The sequence below is a fragment of the Meles meles genome, chromosome 10, assembly GCF_922984935.1.
Source record: "Meles meles chromosome 10, mMelMel3.1 paternal haplotype, whole genome shotgun sequence".
Lineage (NCBI taxonomy): Eukaryota > Metazoa > Chordata > Mammalia > Carnivora > Mustelidae > Meles > Meles meles.
The window spans coordinates 14634996-14656875 of NC_060075.1; the positions used below are offsets into that span (position 1 = coordinate 14634996).

General features: G+C 52.1%; 1 protein-coding gene across 4 annotated transcripts in view; it reads left to right on the forward strand.

Annotated features, from left to right (window-relative positions):
* The window catches only part of HIPK2 (homeodomain interacting protein kinase 2), a 173090-nt gene that overhangs the window by 109537 nt on the left and 41673 nt on the right, over positions 1 to 21880 (forward strand). For all 4 annotated transcript variants that reach the window (XM_046020152.1, XM_046020150.1, XM_046020151.1 and 1 more), the window contains exons 3-6: positions 14535 to 14658; positions 14930 to 15049; positions 16847 to 16933; positions 19726 to 19910. In XM_046020152.1, coding sequence (XP_045876108.1) covers positions 14535 to 14658; positions 14930 to 15049; positions 16847 to 16933; positions 19726 to 19910 — 516 coding nt within the window. The remainder of the gene's footprint in view (positions 1 to 14534; positions 14659 to 14929; positions 15050 to 16846; positions 16934 to 19725; positions 19911 to 21880) is intronic.

Below are 21880 nucleotides of genomic sequence, written 5' to 3' on the forward strand. Positions count from 1 at the left end.
CGGAGGCTGGGAGTTGAAGGTCAACACAAGCAGAGTCCGGGAGTGTGCCCTGGGGCGCAGGGACTGTGCAGCCTTGGTGTGTGCACCTGGGGAGGGGTCCGGCACCACTGAGCCCCTCCCACTGCGCCTTGACGGTGGTCCCCAAGTCGGGCGTTGGTAAATGGAAATGAAATGCATGATTCATAAGGCCGAGGTGGTGTGCTATCGGTGGAAGGGGGTGGTAATTACGGAATTGAGAAATGAGGCTGCAGTGTTGTAAGTAACCTTTCTAGGTTAGAGGCTGCTGTGATAGATGGCCGGCATTGTTCTCGTTCTGACCTTTTTCTGAACTTCCCCTTAGAAGAACAGAGGAAATACAGTTCTGCCTTTTCCCATATTGTTTTTGAATAATACCTTCAGATGCCAGCTTTTAGCATTTCTGTTCTTCCGTTCGGGGTTTTGCTTCCCCCGCCCCCCATGCTTTGCTGCTTCCCAAAGAAGAATGTAGCCGCTAATTACTTCGTCCCAGTAATAATGGTAAACACAGAGGCTACACAAATATTTGTCCGTATTGAACCCAGTCCGTACAGGAAGAGAAGATCGCCCTGCAGCATCCTTTCTCTCTGTCCGCCCCCCACCACCCCGGCCAAGCAGGGCGCTCCGCAGGGTGGTCCTTGGCAATGGCGCAGGCAGACCGGCGAGAATGTGTGGGACGTGGCTGTTTGGTAGGAAGAGGACGGAGCCAGGGATGGATGGCAAGCTCCCACTTGCAGAACAGTCGTTTCAGCCAGATGTTAACGTGCACACAGGGATGATGCTCATTCACATTTAAGCTGTCGGTGTGATCCTAGGAGGAAAGGAATACCGGGGCTGGGGAATGTGTGCCCTGCGTCCTTCCCTTCCTCCACGTGACCTGACATACTCAGCGTTGTGTCCTCCTCCCTTCCCTCTGTTGCTGTCGATTTCCTGGTCTCCACTGTGACTCCCTGGTGATGTCCCTAACTTTGGGCTCTGGGATCAGCTGAGGGCTGTCAGCCTCTGTGAAGTCAGGGAACTCCAGGAGAGAGAAAGAAGGAAGATCTGTTTGATTTTCACACAAATAAGCATCGTTAAAGAGGCAGCCGAAGAGTTTCACTTAGCCTTGCAGTTGACCCTTGAGGTGAATGTTGGGGGTATTGGGGATCGTTTTCGTTTCTTGAAAAACCAAGTCTTTTGAGGCTAAATGAAAAGGAACTAGACAGTTGTGTGTCAGGGCCTTTCAGAGCGGGGACAGGATTTGGTTAGCTCCGGTTAGCGGGTTAATGTTGATTGAACACCTGCTGTGCGCCCAGCCTCCACCCGCAGAAGGAAGCAGATATAGGTTCTTTCTCCTCAAGGAACTTCTGCTCTCCTGGGGGAATCCAGGGCAGGCTTAAATGCATGCACACCTAGACCTACTTACAGACCGGCGCGCCACAGAGGCGAGCGTGACAAGCAGGCACTTGGTGGCCGTAAGTGACGTCTCAGAACTCCTGTTCTTTGGCAAAAAAGAAACTGAGCTCTTCACAGCAGTCATTACCACCATTCTTTCAGACATCCGCTTAATTGCTCGTGGGTTTTTTTAGTTGAAAATCTAAAAAATCTCCCTAACTGCCTCCCTTCTTCCCACTTTCTCTGGCTATTTGTTTCTTCATCTCCAGAGAGATAAATAGTTTCTCCTTTTCACCCACCACTCCTCCGCTTATATATATTTTAAAGATAACAAATTTCCTATGCCAAGCTTCTCCCATTAAGAATAAATAGAGTTTTATCGGTTTCTGTTCAAATTTCCCCATGGAAATCCCCATTATCAGAGAAGAACTCAGAAGAGCTGCCTGCTCCCTACCTCTTCTCTTACCCTAAATGAACAAGCAAACAGTAAGTTTCTTCCTCAGATAATCCATCCAGTTCAGTGGACATCGTGTGTCGAGCATTTACTCTGTTCTTGCCTGATGCTTGGCGGTTGGGGAGAGAGAATGGAGCCGTAGCCTCTTCTAGCTCCTGAGCGTGAAGCGTGACAGCGGACGTCTCTCCGGGGAGGACCCGGGACTCTGCTGGGTGCCGTGGGGCGCACAGAGATAAAGAACGCAACCTGCAGCTTCGAGATGCTTCCAGTCTCACTGAGAAGCCGATTTTTAAACAATCATGAGTATCGGCACAGGCACGAGTGGAAGAGCCGAACGGGCAGTGGTGTGTGCTGTGGGAACCCAGAGCAGGAGGGTTCCTCAGGCAGGGAAAGCTTCTGGAAGAGGCAGGCTTCCTGTTGAGAGCCCCTGAAGGCTTCAGAGGGCAGCCAGAAGAGGCGCTTTCCACAGAGGCAAACTGAGAGCAAGGGGTTGGGGGGGGTACGGGGGGGGGGGGGCCGCCCTGACCACTCCCATGAGTCTGGATGGTTCTGCCTCAGTCCCTCCCTCCCTCCTTCTTTCCTCTCTTTTCACCTTGTGTCTTGAGCTCCACCAATGCGTGGCATCTCCCCTATTCCAGGCGCTGGTTAGCTCATTGGCTAAAGTAGTGTTTGGTGCTCAAGAGAGCAAAAGGAACGTGCTGGTCTCTCTTGCTGGAGGCTGCTGCCTTTCGCAGGCATGCAGGAGAGGCTGGCTCTGGGTTACACAGAGGCCCCATTGTTAGGGTGAGAAAAGCAGCTGAGGGAAAGATAGGGCAGTGGTATCTTCATCTGGCGGGACACTACCTCCCCTCCCCCTCACAGAAACGTCCCCTGTGCTCCATGTGTGGCTGTGCGGTGCTGACCGGGAGGCCCAGCTGCCCTCTCCAGAGGGATGCCCGTCCCTCCAGCCCCGGGGGTTGAAGGTTCGGAGGCCTTTCCAAGCATTGTGTCCACTGCACTCTAGCACCCCCTAGTGTGAGCTGGAAAGAGCCAGCGGGGCTTTTCCCTCCGTGGCCCAAACACGAGAAGGCCAACTTGGGCTTTGTTTGTTCTATTTTGTTTCAGCTCCTTTAGGAAAAGTTGAGTGTTGAAAGGGTTTCCCTGAATAAGCTGCCCTTGGCTGGAGACCTAAAATTTATGCCCATTTTGTTTGGCAAAACTCCTGCTGGAAGACGAACCGGCCTGCCTTGGATGCTCCCTCCTTGTCCTGACCGTGGCAGGTCCGAACAGGCTACTGTTAAGCCCACCCTCTGGCCTCTCCTGACACAGAATTGAGTGAAGGCTGCGCTCTCTGCCCTCTTCTGTGGGTCTGGTCTCCTGGCAAGGCCAGCATGCAGTGTACCCCCCCAGGAGCAAGGCCTGCCTCATCCACCTAGCTCTGCTGTCCCACTCTCGCCGGCGTGCTTAGGGACAGGACTGATGCTGTACTTCCTGGGCTAGCACTGGCCCCATTGGCCAGCACAGCTCCTGGCCTTATCTGCAGACTGGGTTGGGTGGTGTGTTAGCAGGCGTCAGCCCCTCTTGCTCGGTAATTCTTTCCCCAAAGCACCACACGGGGAAGGAAGCCTGTTCAGAAGGTGTGGGAGTATCCCTGTAGCCACAGTGGAAACTGACCCTCCCCTCTGTGTTTGGCATCTGTACTCAGGGGATTCCCTTCATAGCTCAGGTCTCCGGCCTCTGCTCTCTCGATTGCTGTGTCTCCATTCGGTGACACGCAGTGCATCTCCCTTTCAAGAAGGACCAGGTTTCCATCTTGAGTTCCTGTTTCTTAATCCTTGGCCATTAGCTGTGGAGAAGGCCTGGCGACTCAGCCCCGTGCACCGCAGGATCCGGTGGTGCTGGCAGGAAAGGAGACGGGCTGAGGATGAGCCTTGTCTTTGTTACAGCTCAGCTCACTCACTAAAAGTGGTGAACCCCTGGGCCTCTCCAGGGCGAGCCCAGAAACCCCTAGCAGGAAAGCATCGTGGTTCTTCAGCCCCATGTAGGTCCATCCATCCATCCAGCAAACATCTTGGAGGACTCACTATGAACCCACTGAAGCTAAATAATTAACCAAATGTTTGCTGACATTTAAATTGGCAAAGTTGCCCGTAAGTGATATTACCTTCATCCTGGGGTGGAGGGTGAGCTGTGAGTTGTCTGTCAGTGTGAAAGAGGCCAGCCTTCTCCCCCCTGGCCTGACCTCTCCTTTCCCTCCGCTGCTGGGTAACACATCACCCTCTGAATCAAGTGGGGGAGCTGTGTTTGCAGTTGATCCCCGGGAACTGAAATTCCAAACTCCCTCCCGGTGCCGAGAGAAGAGGAGCAGCCTCCGGAAGCTGAGAGGTGGCAGCAGGTGGCAGTGGGACTTGAGAATGGGCAGGCTCCCCGGGGAAGCTCTAAATGCACAGTTCAGCCTCAGTTTTAGTCAACAGACTAGCAACAAAGCAGAAGAAAAACAATCAACAAAAGGGACTAAAAGGACCGTCTGGGGGCGCCTGGGTGGCTCAGTGGGTTAAAGCCTCTGCCTTCGACTCAGGTCATGATCCCAGGGTCCTGGGATCGAGCCCCGCATCGGGCTCTCTGCTCCGCAGGGAGCCTGCTTCCTCCTCTCTCTGCCTGCTTCTCTGCCTAGTTGTGATTTCTCTCTGTCAAATAAATAAAATATTTAAAAAAATAATAATAAAAAAAAAATAAAAGGACCGTCTGAGGCTGTGTCTCAGTTCTCTCTCAGCCGGCTCCGTCATCTTCCCAGCTCCCGGGCTTGGTGCTGAGCCCACCCTCTAGCCCGCCTGTCTGGGGAGCCCACATCCTGAGGCCTAGGGTCCACGCTGTCCGCTGATGCACTGGCCACACGGTGCCACCACAGGTGGAAAGGGGGTGGCACATGGGAGGAAATGCGCAGGGGCTTTGCGATGCTGACCACGCTCTGTGTCTTCACCTGGCAGGTGGGGAACCCTGGTGGTTGCCTTCTGAGAAGCCGTTGAGCTCTGTGTTTCTGCTTTGTGTACTTCTTTGTGTCTTATCTTATACAATAAAAAATAACTTAATAGGGGTGCCTTTGTGGCTCAGTGGGTTAAGCCTCTGCCTTCAGCTCAGGTCATGATCCCAGGGTCCTGGGGTCGAGCCCCGCATCAGGCTCTCTGCTCTGCGGGGAGCCTGCTTCCTCCTTCCTCTCTCTCTGTCTGCCTCTCTGCCTACTTGTGATCTCTGTCTGTCAAATAAATAAATAAAATCTTTGAAAAAAAAAACTTAATAAAGATAAAAAAAAGATTGGGGAAAAGAACTTGGAGCAACATATGAGTGAGAAGAATCGGTCTAGGTAGATACGTGCAGAAACCTGCAATTCTCTTTCCCTCGCTGATGGGCGCATACGCAGACATTTATCGAGCACGTACTTTGGCAAAAAGTGAGAGCATAAAAGCTGATGATCTAGTCCTGTGGGGGCTGGGAGGCAGGACCAGGCATTTTCCAGCAGCCCTTGGCTTCTTGGTCGAGGCACCAGAGACCAGACTGGGAGGTACGGGCAAAGCAGACGCAGTGTACGTCAGCGGAGTAAGGAACTACAGGGCGGTGTGAGCATCTGTGAAATGAGCCATCATGGGATCTAGGCTGATTTCTTCGTAGGGACGTTTCTCATTGAGATCCAGAAGGAATTTCAAGGCTATCATCAGAATAGACTCCAAACATCTGAATCCTAGTTTTGAGTTTACACCAACATCATTAGAAGCTTTGGGGATTAAGTTCCAGATCCAGCCTTTTTCTTCTGGAATGTAAGCAAAAAAGTTAGATTTTGATGCTGCACTCTGCACAATCCACTTATACACAGGTTTTGTTTTGGGTTTTATCTTTTTTAAATAAATACAATACAGTACTGTAAATATATTTTCTCTTCCTTATGATTTTCTTAATCACATTTTCTTTTCTCTGGCTTACTTCACCGTACGAACGCAGTATATAATACATATAACCTACAAAAATGTGTTAATCGACTAGTTATCAGTAAGGCTTCAGTCAACAAGTAGTTTAAGTTTTGGGGGAGTCAAGTTATATGTGGATTTTCGGCTGCTTGGCAGAGAGGGAGTTGGAACCCCAACTCCATGTTTTTCGAGGGTCAGCTGTGTATGTACTGAGCGTATATCAGGAAAGTCTCCTTCCGAGCCAAGATGTTCATTGCCCACACAGGTCAGAAAACTGTCACTCTGATTCTGACATTACCCTGGAAGTGGTCAGTTGAATCAAAGAAGCCAGCTTCCTTTGGGAGACTGTCCGAGTGTGACATGAGAAATGACAACATCTAGACCAGACCGTGGTTATTATGATCAGCCTTCCGTATGGACGTAATGAATTGTTCTAATGTCTTGAGCATTTCTCTTGACGACGACTGGAGGCATTCAGTTAGAACCGAGTCTCCAGCGAGGATCTTGAACTGATCCTCCTCAGCACACAGCGTCTTGGACATCAGCAGCGTCGCCTGAGGTAGAATTTCGAGAACATCCGTGCAGTGACTTTGCTGCATGAGTATCACTGAGCCCCGGCATGAGTGGGGCGTCTTTCAGCTCTCCTTTTAGAATAAGAGCCTTGCTCCCTGGGGCAGCCCTCAGTGTGGGTGAGGCACAACCACGGTGCCGTCCTCAGCTTATTACAGGGCAAAGCTACTTCCATGGAATGTGTCTAGAAATCTCAACGTTCCACAGTGCTTGGTCGGGCCATCGCAAGTCAGACTCCTCATCACTGTGGCTGAGTGCAAGCCAACGCAATAAGTGTCGTCCTGGCCAGCCTCACCCTGTGGCTCATCCCTGAAGCTCCATCCCTCAGTCCTCTGGTCATTCTCATGTACCCAGCTCCCCAGTCAAAGACAAAGCCATTTCTCTCACATGTCCTGTTCACCGAGGAAGCTGTGTCTTTCTCAAAATCAAATCCCAGGTTGGCCTTGGCTTCACCAGGCCTCGATCACTAGTTCGATCTCCACTGGACCTTCCTGGGTCCCCCGGACATGGTATGAAGACACCCTTCAGGGATGCTGCTCCCCATTTTCTTAGCAGCTCACTGGTGACCAGAGGATGGATTCTTTCTCCATCTGGCCGCCCTGAGACGTGCTCGCCTGCACTCACCCCACAGGCTCTCTTCTGTGCAGATCCCTGGAGCTCTGCCGTTCAATTTCTCTATAATAGCCTCCTTCCAGTCCTCCGATTTCTGCTGTTTCTTGGGTCCTGTGTTGCTTTGATGTGACCGCTTACCTCCCACCCCGGGTCACCAGCACAAATACTGGCTCAGAGCTCATGTCAGCATTCCTGAGTCCCCTTCTGTTTGCAGTGGAAACATAAGATTGAACAGCCCATCTGAAATACAATTTTACATTTTGATTGCTTCTCCCCCAGCCACACTGAGGTTACTTTCAATCTACATATATTTGTGGGAACAGGCTTTTTCACTGCAGTTCAATTCAAGTACACCTTATAATATCAGTGATTATAAAATTCCATGGACTAATAGAGTGTCTTGCTTCCAAGGAGTTCAAACTGCTTTATAATTCCACCGACCATCATTTATCTTCATGCGCTGCTATAGAGACTTGAGAGAAAAAAAGATTAATAATCACATTTCATAGATGGGGAAATAAAAACTCAGAGAAATTGAGTAACATTTTTCCAGAAATGCACAGTTCTTTCTGGGCTCTCTGATTAGTGTTGCAGATTTATTGCCCAAGTTGGGAGTGGCCTTGAACCTTGCACTTGTTCTACTAGGCACCGGGAAAATGATCGAGACATCGACTCTGGTCATCCACTTGGCCAGGGAGGCCAGGTGAGCCAGAGATGGTACCGTGAAAGGGCATGCAGGCTCGGGACAGCGTCTCCCTGTGCCAAGGGGAAGCGTGGGGCCTGTGGCTAGGCAGTTTTCTTCCTGAAGTGAGGTGGTAGGCATTTGGCTGTTGGTTACAGCAAAAAATACTCATTTTTGTGCCTTTTATAGAAATAAATGAAACAAAAATGTATAATGTGTATGTCTTCATGTATTTAAGCAGTTTTCCTAATGTTTCCACCTATAAGGAAGAAAGTGGGCTTTAAAAATGAGTAAAAGGGATGCTCTTTATTCGACTGCTGTGAACAGACACATTACAGATAAGTGATTGAATATGTTTCGACTGCCTGTTCTCTGCCAGGCGCTCTGCTAGGTGCGTCCTACGATGGTGCTCTGCTTCGTTCCAGCCTCGCACCAGCATCAGGAAGTCGAGGACACAGCTAGAACCTGCCAGCACCAGATTCCGCCTACAAGCCTGTGTCATTCCCAATCAGCTTGGGTGGTCTCCACACCTCCGGGGGAGGGGGGGTCACTGCCTCGCGGGGTCACGTGGTCTGGGCATGATCTGGGACTACCCTATCCGCTCGGGGTGCTGCGAGGAAAGCTAGTGCAGTGAAATAGCAAAGCTTCAATAATTCATGTGTCAGAAATGACAGTTGTTTATTCTCCTTCTATAGAAAAATAGAATTTTCTGTGTCTTGCTGTGGGAATGTTGGAAAGGAACAATCCCTCTCTTTCTTTAGGTACAAATTTAATGTGGCACTTCATGTATGTTTAAAGTATTTGGGGTGTCCCAAAATAGCAACGAGGAGACTTGTAAGATGATTCCGTGGGGCGGCAAATGAAGGATGAGTCATTAACAGAACCTGAGTGATTTGGAGCCCAATGGGGAAGGCCCGTTTCCCAAGCCAGCAGCCCTACCTGCTGTGGAACTGAGCCGAGAACAGAAACAGCGCCCATGGAAGAAACCAGAATGTTTTCTTTTTGTTTTTAAGTGTGTCAGGTTTGAAGCAGAAAGGCCAAGAGGTGTGCCCTTTGTCCTAGGGCCTGTCGTCAAAGAGATGGTGCCAGCTACAGGGGAAGCTGCTGCCGCTGGGGGTGTGGGGTTGGAACAGAAAGGTTCCTACAGACGTGTAAGGAGCTCGTCTTCTTCCATGCCCGGGCCCTGTGCTCGTGCCGCGGACACAGCCATGCCGCGGGGACGGGGCGGGTGTGAGGCTTGCACTCACCCTGCCCTGTGCCCCGGAGGCCACCACCGCCTGTCCACCTACCGAGACGCAGCTCAGACTTCTCCCAGGAAGCCCTCCCGGCTCTGCCTCTCCCCCACCGCCCCCCCCAAGGCGTTACCCCCTCATGCACTGGGCGTGCACTCCACTCCTTGTATGTTAGCCCTTGGCATGCTCTGGCCTGCAACCAGACAGTGAGCTCCTGGAGGGACCACAGGGTCGGGTTCATTTATTTTTCGGTCTCCAGCACATGGCAGACACTTAGGACATGGCGGTTTGGACACTCGAGGAATTGAGTGAATGAGCGGAGCTTGAGCCAACTTCTCGCTCAGACCACCCGTTGGCGAGAATGGCTCTCACTTCAGTCAGGAGTAAACGAGCCTCAGCCACCATCAGACGTGCCTCAGGTGCGCTGAACAAAAGGAAACAGATTTGAGGCTTCACTTTGAACTTCCAGGGGCTCAGAGCCGTATGGACCAGCAGTGCAGGGAACAGGGCGGGTGCGAGATCACAGCAGAATGGTCTTCAGTCCCCGGAGGACTCCAGACAGCCAGGTAGGACTCCAGACAGCCAGGTAGGAAAGCACCTTCCTTAGCCAAGGGCTCCTGGCCTAGATGTCCAGCCGGCGCTCGCAGAGCACGTGAGACCCAGAGCTTGCCCCCCAGGAGGCTCAAGGGGGGGCCAGTGTGCGAACGTGTGTTCAGGACGTCTGGACCAAGCTGGTTGTCGGCGGTCATGAGTTCATCCCCGGCATGGCCGGCACGTGGGCAGCGTGAGTTTGCGGAGGAAGTGGCTGGGGAGGGCCCAGGCCATCGCGGAGATGTGATCAGGCTATCTCGTGTGCCGGAAAAGGAGTGAAGGAGAGTTTTGAGGGGGGATTGGAAAAGGCGAGTGGCCCGTAGGGTGCTGGGGTAGAGGCCTGGACTGAAGAGCCACGGGCGAGCGGAGGGCGGCGCTGGCTTCCAGAGAGTTCAGAAGAGACGGGCTCGGGAGGCCTGAGCCGTGAGGTCTTTCCAGCCTCCTCAGGACCCTGGAGCCCCCGGCCAAGGCCTGCTGCTCTCTCTGGCCTTTGTGTCGGAATCCGCTGGTGAGCCTGCCGGTCGGTGTCCTCCAGGCCCCACTCCCGGGTTCCTGCCCACACGGAGGCCTGCTGTTCCTCAGGTGACACCCCGCCCCTCGTGCCCGGCTTCTGTTCCCTCACGAAGATTTACCCCTCTGCTCTCCTCTGCGCTGCCTGAGAACTTGCCGCCTGAATCGCATATTTTAGCACTTCCTTACGTTTAATAAAGGTTTATTCAATCAACAAGTCCTTATTGATTGAGTGGCTACCAAATGCCACTGTGCCGCCCTGTGGCCGGAGCAGGGGAGACACACAGCACGCAGGTTATTGGGGAAGCGCTGTAAAGTGACATTTATGTCACTGGAGATGGAGACTAACTGGTGTCAGGGGAGGCCTGTCTGTGGCGGTGACAATTACGCCGAGGTTTGAAGGATGAGGAGGCGGCCAGCGCCGCACGGAGGCTCTCGGTCCAGAAGGAGCTGGGGTTCTCCAGAAGCGGAAATTGAAAGGACAGTGGAGAGCAGGGCAGGGTCCCAATCGCCGAGGTCGCGTGGGCCGTGGAGGGATTTAGGTTTCCCTCCGAGGGCCGCCGGGAGCCTCTGCAGGCCTGAGAGTGAAGACGTGGGGACGGAGGCAGAGGCTGCAGTGAGGCCACCAGCAGCCAAGGAGCTCCCAGGGCCACCAGAAGCTGGGAGAGGCACGGAAGGATGGTCCCCAAATGGCTTCAGGAGGAGCGGGTTCCCAGCACGGGCAGCGGGTCGGGGGGGCCAGGAGTCCCTTCGCAGAGCCGAGCCTCACAGAGGGAGGCCGAGGGGAAGAGGTCCCTTGTAAACAGACTGAATTTGAGGCGACTGTGAGTCGTTCCCAAGGAGGCACTGGGCCACCAGGATGGAACTCTGGAGCTGAGAAAGTCCAGCATGGAGAGGGACATTTGGAAGGACGAATGGAGCCCAGACCTGTGGCAATGGACGTGACGGCCATCAGCTTCCTAGGGCGGCGGAAGCGGTCCCCACAGAACGCGGGACTTAGAACAAGAGCTGTTTACTTCCACAGGCCTGGCGGCTTGAAGTCTAAACCCTGGTGTCAGCAGGGACCCGCTCCTCCTGAAGCCATTCGGGGACCATCCTTCCGTGCCTCTCCCAGCTTCTGGTGGCCCTGGGCGCTCCTTGGCTGCTGGTGGCCTCACTGCAGCCTCTGCCTCCGTCCCCACGTGGCCGTCTTCCCTCAGTCTGTGTCCCAGTGTCCCTCTTACGAGGACACCCATCCTGCTGGCTTCAGGGCTCACCTGCTCCAGCATGACATGATTTGCTCTAACTACATCTGCAGCGACCCCGTCACCAAATGGTGTCGCACGCTGAGGGGTCAGGGATTAGGACTCCGACCTGTCTGGGCAGTTGACACAATTCAGCTCGTAACTGCCGACCTAGAACAAGGGTGCAAGGAGAGAAGACAAGGGGTCCTTGGGCTTCGCCCTCACAGAGCAGGTGGCAAGAGGAGGACAAGCCAGCAAAAGAAACAGGACAGATGTGGGAGCAAGTGGGGTCTGACAACCCTGACCGCGTGTTTCAAGACAGGAACGGGACGGGATGGTCACTTGTGGGAAGGACATGTGTCACGGAGCTAAGAAGCTGACTAGGGGATGTGACGTGACAATGGTCTGGACTGTGCCCTTGAGTGGAGCAGAGAATGAAGTCCAGCTGGAGAAGGGCGAGAAGATGGGGGGCAGGGCAGAGGAGCTACAGGGGACGACCCTGGAGATCTGGGGGGTCAGGGGCCGAGAAATGGGGCCACAGCTGCGGGGACATGAAGGGATGGAGGAAGGGTTTGGTTTCGTGTTTAGTTTGCTTTGTCTGGGGGCGCCTGGGTGGCTCAGTGGGTTAAAGCCTCTGCCTTCGGCTCAGGTCATGATCCCAGGGTTCTGGGATCGAGCCCTGCATCGGGCTCTCTGCTCTGCAGACAGCCTGCTTCCTCCTCTCTCTCTGCCTGCCTCTCTGCCTACTTGTGATCTCTGTCCGTCAAGTAAATAAATAAAAAATCTTAAAAAAAAAAAAAGTTTGCTTTGTCCATATGCTCTATTTTATTTTTTGAAATGGGAGAACCCAGAGCATGCTTATATGCTTGAATTAGCTGTTTCTGTGTCTGCGTGTTTGTGTTGCACACGAGTAGTGTTCAGCCTGCCTTGTCACGTGAGCTCGTGTTGCCATCCCAGCCCCTCGGGGACAGGACCCTGCCTTCTATTGCTTTTGTCCCGCAGGCATGTAGTCCGATGCTTGAGCATTGGTTCATCGTGTTCATAGCAAGAAACATGTCCCGCTGTCCATGTCCTAGCATGGCGAATGGCCGCCGCCTCATTTTCTAGTAGAAAATGGACTGAGAACAGTCTTCACAGACCCTGTTTGGGTAACTTCAGTTGACGAAACCCACGTCTGGTGTTTCCTGCCGGAGAACATGCCCGAAGTCCCCTTTGCACCTGTCTTGTGTGTTGGCTTCGGCCTTGCACATCCTCAGGGAACAGAAACTGGGAAATGGGTTTCCGGAGGTTTCACACGGCATGCTCCAGGGCATGAGAGCAATGTGATGAGTCAGTTAGGAAGGTCGGCCCTGTGAGACCAGTGTGTTCCCAAGACCCAACCTGGAGACGGGGTGGGGAGACAGGTGTGGGGATGGGTGATCCCGCAGCCGCCCGCCTGCGAGGAACTTTGCCAGAACTGGGGCAGGAGCTCGTCTACCTACCAGGGAGAGGCCTGATGTGCGTGTGAGAGGACACTGTCTAGAACGGAGACGGCGGAAAGGCAGGCAGATTCCGACACATGTGGAATAAAGGGGATTGTGTTGCTAGACAACCTGCAGTCATCTCATCCATTTACACCGTCCACCCTGGCGCCTGAGGTGACTGGCAGGGGACTTCCAGGGGATTCGGGAAGCCCTGGTGCGTGGGGGCAACCCTGCACACAGTGACCTCGGCCCGATTTGGGACTGAAGGCCCCATGACACAGGGCAGTCTGGCAGGGATGTGCCTAAAGCAGCCACAGGACGCCCCCCACCCAGTGCCCGGGTGCCGGAGGACAGCAGCGTCCTTTCACGTGCACACGAGCTGCCAGCAACCGGGACTGGAGGGCACAGGGCCCCACAGGAGGGGGAGGTGCCAGCAGAACCCTGGCAGCTGGGGACACCAGCAGTGAGGGGACGGGGAAGACCCACCCGGCCTCAGACTCTGGCAAGAGTTTTGAGCCCAGACTGAGGACTCTGGCCTTCTAGAAGCACCTGGCAGCGGTGCTGAATCCCCAGCTCGGAGCAAGTGAGGAAACGCCTCTTTACTCCCAAAGATTCAAGACTTTGTAACAAAACGTGTTGGTTTTTGTTGGTTTTCTTCAGCACTATGATCTGGAGACAAAAGATGAGCCATGAGAGCAAATTTGAAAGAGCAAGGTGGGGCGATGCTTTTTAAGTGGGGGGAATTCAGCTCGAAGCTCCAAGGCGAGGAGGGTGTTTTGAGCACCCTCTGGCTCCCTCCTCCCGTGCTGGCTGGGTGAGGGTAACCCAGAAGGAGCCGTCTCCCCAGCTCCCACTGCTCCCACTCCAGGCTCCTGAAAGGGTAGGAGAGTGGCGTCTTCTGGCATTGCTTAATCAAGTGGGAAATTTCCAGAGAAAACAGAAGCCGGGCTAATGCATCTCATTATCAGCAGAGTGCCTTGAGCCACACTTTTTTTTAAGCTGTGTTCATATCTCATACTTTGAACCTGGTTTTCTCCAAAATGTACCCCTACTTAATCATGACACATTCTTAGAAAAGAAAATGTGCTCTGTGGTCTCCTTGGTTTTCATTACTAACTACATGTGAAAATTTCCCTTTGAATTTAGGTGGTTTCCTTCAGAAGCTCCGGCAGGTAACCTTGTCTGCCACATGAAGGGGCATAATCCTACAGTCAGGAGCGGGATTATAATGGGGTTTGGACTGGTACCCAGATTATGGATTCAGGAACAGGGTTCTGTAATTGTGCTATTAGAGGACTTTTTAGGAGACTACCTTTTTAGAAGCTGATGATTAAAAAATATTAGTGTTTCCTTACAAAAGTGTGATTCAGGCTCCTAAGAAGATGGATCATTGGCATTAACGGATTTGGGGTTGGATCCCCTTATTCTGGGTAGAAGCCTCTTGCTTTCTCTATTACTGAAAGTAGAACACCTGTATTTCAGAATTCCTTTGTAAAAACCAGGCATTCTCTAAAGATTGGTTTCCTGGGTCTTCAGTTTCAAAAGATAACGCGTGAGTCTAAAGTTGTTACTAGTTCATCTGGTTGGAGTATAATGGCAATGAAGTCAATGGATGGGGCTCCCTGGAGGTCTATTCTAGACCTCCCCTTCATCTCAGCTGGCCATCTGACCACACTGCCTGCTTACAGGGAGGACCAAGCCCAAGAATGGAGGGATCACGGCCACACAGTACAAGAACCACAGGTCCCTTAGAGGGGGGCAGTCGTGGCACCCCGGGTTTGAAAGATAGAATTTTATGAAGAGTTCGTGTAGAAGTAGCTGCCCGCACTTCCAAACTGCTAATGATCTCTCTCCCATTCTTCCTTTTCAGAGCCCCCGAGATCATCCTTGGTTTACCGTTTTGTGAGGCAATTGATATGTGGTCCCTGGGCTGCGTCATTGCGGAGCTGTTCCTGGGCTGGCCGCTCTATCCGGGGGCTTCCGAGTACGACCAGGTGGGTCCAGGGAGTGCAGATGTCCCCAAGAAGCCCTTCCTTTACAACCTGACACGCGGCTGGGTTATAGGCTGTTTCCTTGTCTCCCAAACCTTGCTTCTCAGAACAGCGCTTTTCTTTCTTTATTCCTCTTTCTTGCCCCTTTTTCTTCTGTTACTTCTTTCTTTCTCTATACAATTGTCATCTTCTTCCCAAAGGCACCAGAACCACAAGTACACCATATGTACAGCGACAGGAAACGCCCTGACCTCGTTCTCATCTTCTCTTGCAGATCCGGTATATTTCACAGACACAGGGTTTGCCAGCTGAATATTTATTAAGCGCAGGGACAAAGACAACTAGGTTTTTCAACCGTGACACAGACTCACCATATCCTTTGTGGAGGCTGAAGGTAGGAAGAGCGTCCCCTCCACTCCTCCCCAATGCCTGACACTCGGGAAGGAAGGGCACCGTCCAGTTAGTGGGGAGCTTTGGCCATTGGCACACAGATTGTGGCTTTCGCTTTGATTTGGTCAGCAGCATGGGAGAGGGGGCGACCGTTGTTGATGTATGAGATGGATGAATTCGGATGTTCAAAAGTACCGCTTGGCTCGGCCTGCTGCCTGCAAAGCTCAGATCCCAAGTTCTGGTGGCTAAACTCTGGGATATAATCCCAGTAAACCGTAACTTGTTGGGTTTGTGCTGGAGACAGAAATGAACCACCCCCCACCCTCGAGGAGCTTCCAGTCCAAAGGGAGCCTGGATGCATGTGGCGAAATCAAGGCCCTCTGCCCACCCACCCCCGCTGTTGCAAGGGCTCTGTCCCTGGTGGGAACAGAGTGTGAGGCCATAAGGAGGGAGCCTTGACTACTGCCTGGGACAGAAGATCTGGGAGGAGCATTTGAGCCAGGCCCAAAAGGAAGAAGAGGGTCTTTTAGGCAGAGAAAACAGCCTCAGCAACATAGCATCCAAGGCTCTAGGGAGGGGTCTGAAGCACACCATTGCACACCGTAAACTCTCGGGTGGTTTTACTTTAACGGAAACATATTTTGCTTTCACTTTGATCTGTGCCTAGTAATTAAAATTAATGTGTTTTCCTGGGAAGGAGAAAATAATGCAAGTCTTAAGTATGTTTTATGTTCATTTTAGGTGTTTTTTTTTTTTGCAAGAGAGTAGGTGGGGTTTTTTGTTTGTTGGTTGTGTGTGGTTTTTTTTCTTTTTTGACAAAAACCACAGCCGAATTCTAATACGATTTAATGATAAAGTATGGCCCGTGGTTGCAGATATAGAAAAGAGATTTGAGAGCTAAGCAAGCACTCTGAGGCTGTTGAGGAGAGGGCTGGCATTTGGCAGCTGTGAGAGTGAGCAGCTCAAGGTTAGGTCTAGTGAAAAAGAGTTCCAGGTTAGAGGAGGGTGAGGCCCGCCAGGGGCAGGGTTTGCTTCTGTGTCTTAGCAAGGAGCCTCAGTCCTCCGTGTCTGGGATCAGAGCCTGGATCCTAGCAGCTCCAGGCGTGGCATCCTTGGGTGAGATTTGGAGGATCTCACTCAACGTGATCCATGGATGAGTCCAGAAACCCCTAATAATTGGAGACAGCAACTTCCGAGACCAAGGCCAGTACAGGCACCATATGTGCGTGACCCAGCCCCGGGCTGACTCTGAAGCCAGCTGCCACTTCTTGGCCATGCCGCCTTGGCAGACTCCTTAAGCTTGCCTTTCCTCTTTATCCTTCTAGAACATGGGTTGGTCATCGTCCTACCTAGGATGGTTGCAAAGAATATGGAGTGAGCTCATGGGCTTTAGAACAGTGCCTGGAATGCAGTGAGAGCCTCTGGATGAGAGTTTGAGAAATAAAATTGAGATTTATAGAACCATGTGGAAAAGGGCGTCTGCTTTCCCATATGTGGAACCTCACCTTATCCCTTCAACTCAGGAGAGAATGAAGGTTATCAGGGATGGGGCATATTCTTGTTGGAACCCTCTGGATCTTATTCAGAGTAGGCCCCTGCCAGGCCGGGTGTCTGTGGGAAGGAGAGAAGAGAAAGAGGAGTTTGTGTGGAGAATGAGCAGGTCACTTTAAGAAGACTCAAAGTGTCCACTGAAAGACGGGAAAAAGACTTCTCCATGAGAAGCAGAAGTTCAAGGTTTAGAATCAGTGACGAGGAAAGAATTCACATGACCAATCAATCAGCTTTTGCCTCTTTTGACTAGACACCAGACGACCATGAAGCAGAGACGGGAATTAAGTCAAAAGAAGCAAGAAAGTACATTTTCAACTGTTTAGATGACATGGCCCAGGTAAGCCCCAGGGGTGAGTATGCAGTATTAACCCTTTACCAACCAAGTGCAGCAAGACTTCTGCTAAGACAAGATGGTGGGGGGGACTGCCATGTTTGACCTTGACCTTGAACAGTGATACACCACTCTTAGTAAGAATTCCTTTGAGTTGGTGGAACATTTTCAAAACCTTACACTAGCTCCTTAAAACTAGTTTCAGTTGATTGGTTCCCATTTGTTTAAAAAAAAAAAAAAAGTACTGGCCAATCTTAGTGATGTTTTCATGAGAAGAATTCAAGCTCCCGAGCACATTTGAGTCTCATGCCCATGATTCAGTGTATTAATCCCCTCCGGCTGCTGTAACAAGGTACTACTGCCTGGGTAACTTAGACAGGGGACATTTATTCTCTCACACTTCAAGAGGCTAGAAGCTTGGCATTAAGGTACCACCAAAACCAGCCCCCTCTAAAGGCTCTGGAGAGAAACTGAGCCCTTGGACCCATGCCTCAGGCCTGTGTCTGCTGGCCCCTGGCAGTCCTCTGTGTTCCTGATGTGGAACTGCTTCACCCTGGCCTCTTTGTCCTTTTTTATGTGACCTTTATTCCTGGCTTTTGTCTTATCTGTGCACCCAAACCTCCCTCTTCTTTCTCTTATAAAGACTCCAGCATGGGTTAGGACCCACTCTACCCCCTATGACCTCATTTCGACTTGATTGACATCCACAAAGACACTGTTTCCAAATAAGGTCACATTCACAGGTCCTGAGCATGAGGACCTAAACATATCTTTTGCTGCCACACAACTCAACCCACTTCAGTCAGTCTCTCTCAGCTCACTGGAGGGACCACAGGCTCTCCCCTTTGTGCCCAGAGAAAATTCTAGAACTTGAGCTATTTTTAGTGGAAAGACAGTCTAAAATCAGGACAACCCAAAGAGAGTTTTTCTTAAAAGCAATGAGAAGTAAAGCTATAGACCAGTAAACAGCACACTTCTTACTGCAGGTGAGTGTAACGAAAAATCATGATACTGAGTAAAGGATACTTGTCGGTTGATTAGAAGCTTAGTTAGATTGCCCGAGAAAACTGAAATTGCTTTCCAGAGCATGCCTTGGAAAATAATAGAAAGGACCACAAAACAAGTCTTTCAAAATCTGCCCTAGGCTTGCTCTTGGAAGAAAAATCCGGTGTTCAGATATCCTCCTTGCCTTGGCCAGAGGTAAGCCTCGTGAAGGGCTGAAATTAATTCTGGCCCTAATTCAGGGCACTGCCAGAGGACACAAACACTATAGACAGAGGAAGAGGTCACATTGGCCTCTGCAGGTTAAATAAACAACGCTTTTTTGTATTTCAGTTTTTACTAGTTGGTCATAGTTACTGTTTTTGAGTTGTGGTAAAATATGCATCACATAAAACTGACCGTGTTAGCCACTGTTAAGGATCTAATTCAGTAGTATCAGTAGTATCAAGTACATTCAATAGTACCAAGTACATTCAGTAGTACCAAGTACATTCAGTAGTACCAGGTGCATCAGTAGTACCAGGTACATTCAGTAGTACCAGGTGCATCAGTAGTACCAGGTGCATCAGTAGTACCAGGTGCATCAGTAGTACCAAGTACATTCAGTAGTACCAGGTACATTCAGTAATACCAGGTACATCAGTAGTACTAGGTGCATCAGTAGTATCAGGTACATTCAGTAATACCAGGTGCATCAGTAGTACCAGGTACATCAGTAGTACCAGGTGCATCAGTAATACCAGGTACATCAGTAGTACCAGGTGCATCAGTAGTACCAGGTACATTCAGTAATACCAGGTGCATCAGTAGTACCAGGTACATTCAGTAGTACCAGGTGCATCAGTAGTTCCAAGTACATTCAGTAGTACCAGGTGCATCAGTAGTACCAGGTACATCAGTAGTACCAGGTACATCAGTAGTACCAGGTACATTCAGTAGTACCAGGTGCATCAGTAGTACCAGGTGCATCAGTAGTACCAGGTACATTCAGTAGTACCAGGTGCATCAGTAGTACCAGGTGCATCAGTAGTACCAGGTACCTCAGTAGTACCAGGTGCATCAGTAGTACCAGGTGCATCAGTAGTACCAAGTACATTCAGTAGTACCAGGTGCATCAGTAGTACCAGGTACATCAGTAGTACCAAGTACATTCAGTAGTACCAGGTACATCAGTAGTACCAGGTACATTCAGTAGTACCAGGTGCATCAGTAGTACCAGGTACATTCAGTAGTACCAGGTGCATCAGTAGTACCAGGTACATTCCGTAGTACCAGGTGCATCAGTAGTATCAGGTACATTCAGTAGTACCAGGTGCATCAGTAGTATCAGGTACATTCAGTAGTACCAGGTACATCAGTAGTACCAGGTGCATCAGTAGTACCAGGTGCATCAGTAGTACCAAGTACATTCAGTAGTACCAGGTGCATTGCTATGCAGCCAGTGCCCAGAATTCTTTCCATCTTGGGATTATTTTCAATGAAGTGTGATGTGAGGTACATTTCAACTCAGCTGATGGAAGCAGGGACAGTGCACATCCTGTCACTCCTGTGTGTTTTTGGGTACCAGCTGCAGCCTGCACCCTTGGCCTCTCTCGGCTTTCCCTAGAAAGGGCGCAGCCACAACGTATAGGCAGTGACAGCCCCCACAGGGGGCAGGAGCCCCACACAGACAGCCTCCTGGAGACCAGAAAGGGGAGACTGAGAGAGGAGGATGGAGTTGCGAGCAGAGAATAAGGGCGGTCGGGGGAAGGGGAGGCACAGCAGGGTTTTGGTGACCTGTCCCGATTTCCCTCCAGGTGAACATGACAACGGATTTGGAAGGCAGCGACATGTTGGTGGAGAAGGCAGACCGGCGGGAGTTCATCGACCTGCTAAAGAAGATGCTGACCATAGATGCTGATAAGAGAATCACTCCAATCGAAACCCTGAACCACCCCTTCGTCACCATGACACACCTACTCGATTTTCCCCACAGTACACAGTAGGTGTCCTGCTCAGTGCTTTGCACCAGGGGTCAGCAAACGTTTCCTTTAAAGTCCCAGGTAGTAAATATTTCAGGCTTATAGAGTAGCTCTTGCCATTACAGCTGAAAGCAGGAGGCCAGTGAGTGAGGCTGCGTTTCAATCAAACGTTATTTGTAGAAACGGGCAGCAGCCAGATGGGGCGCCCGGGGCCACACTTCACTTTACACCAAAAAGGAGGGACTGATGGAGGCCGGAGAGTGTGGGGCGGGATGAACCGGCCCCTGGGACCTGTGTGAAAAGGGAGTGCTCGGAAAGTGAGCGTCTGTGAAGCGGAGCCACCTTTGGCGCCGCAGGTCACGCCCAGAACCATGCTGGAGTGGCCTCGGCCTAGTGGGGATTCTGGGATTCCGGTTGGTTCAGTCGTTCGTGCATTCAGCGGGCTGTGTGCTGTGCCATGGGCAGGTACCGTGTGGGGCAGAGCAGACGGGAGCCCCTACCCACCAGGGCTCCCAGCCCATAGGTGAGAGAAAGGCAAACCCGTGATCCCCAGAGAAGCGGCTGTTACCAGGGAAAGTAGGCTGCCGTCGGGGCCGGGCGGGACAGCCCCTGCAGGGTGACTGCGGGAGGACGGGCAACAGGGCACCAGGGACGAGGCCGGCAGGGGCAGGAAGGCGCTGCCTGCGTGGGGCCTCCCAGCACGGGTGGCACAGGGGCCAGGGTTCTGGGGGCGAAGAGGCCTCAGGACGAGCCGGGCAGGGCCCCGTGTTAAGGATGGGGGTCTTTATCCTTCAGTCCCACAGAGGCACTTCTGAGCAAGGGGTGGCTGGTTCGAGTTAGGCTGAACAGGGACCTGCCTGCCGTTGCTCCATCAGGCCGGGGGAGCTGGGAGAGCATGGCCCGTCCGGGTCGGCAACGGGGAAGTTGCGGGGGGCCTGAGAGCTGTTTGAGGGGAAGCAGCAGCCAGTTTAGCCGGTTGCAGGACTGGACAGGGGAGAAACAGGAGTGACTAGAGGGGCCCAAAGGGGTTCTTCTGATAGGAAGAGACTAGAACAGTTTCAGATGCCGGCACGAGGTGTCTCTGGTGAGCGAGGGATTGAGGAGAAGGATGCAGACGTTCCTGGAGGGGCCGGGAGTGCAAGGCCATTGTCACCAGGCTAGGAAATGACAGGGCCACCGGGTTGAGAAGTAGCTGAGAAGCCGTAGTGCCTGAGGTCCGAAGCCTCCGCCGGTGGGCCGGGCCTGGGGCACAGTGGAGGAGCAAGCTGGCACAGGCCGCAGTGATGGACGGCGAGAGGGGGTGGCAGGATGAGGGGAGTGTTCCAGAAGACTGAGACCCAACACCAAGAGCAAGGTGTTTGGCCGCATTGGTTTCTTCTAAGGCAACTCTGCCTGGCTTGTTGATGGCCCTCTCCTCCCTCCCTCCTCCCTGGGCCTTCTGTACACATCTGTGTCCTGATTTCCTCCTCCTCGGGGAACTGAATGAGGCCCATCCTGACGGCCTCATTTTACCTCTCTAAAGGTCCTGTCTCCAAATGCAGGCCCATTCTGAAGCACTGGGCTCAGCACCTCAACACAGGGATGGGGGGGCACAATTCAGCCCATAACGGAGAGTAATGAGGGGTAGCACTTCAGCCTCTCAACCTCGAGGTTCTTGGGATGTGACAGAATAAGAAGTCCCATTGCCGAGTGTGTGTGGGGTGAAGCGGTGTGCTCGAGAGAGTGCCCGATTTTAGTTCGGGTTAGGACATAGGGATGCACGGGGAGGCTGAGCACGAGAGAGACCTCTGCCCGTCCTGGCCGGCGCTCAGGCTGGACTTGACCCTCTCTGAGGGGCAAGAAATGAGTGCGTGGCCCCCTCCATGCCATCTCTAGTTTCAGTGCTTGTCCTTATCGGTTGACACTGAGTAAGTCAGATCACATTGCCACGACCAGTGGTTCCTTGGTTTGAAACCACCAGCCTCCAGTACAAAGAAGGAACTTGAACCCC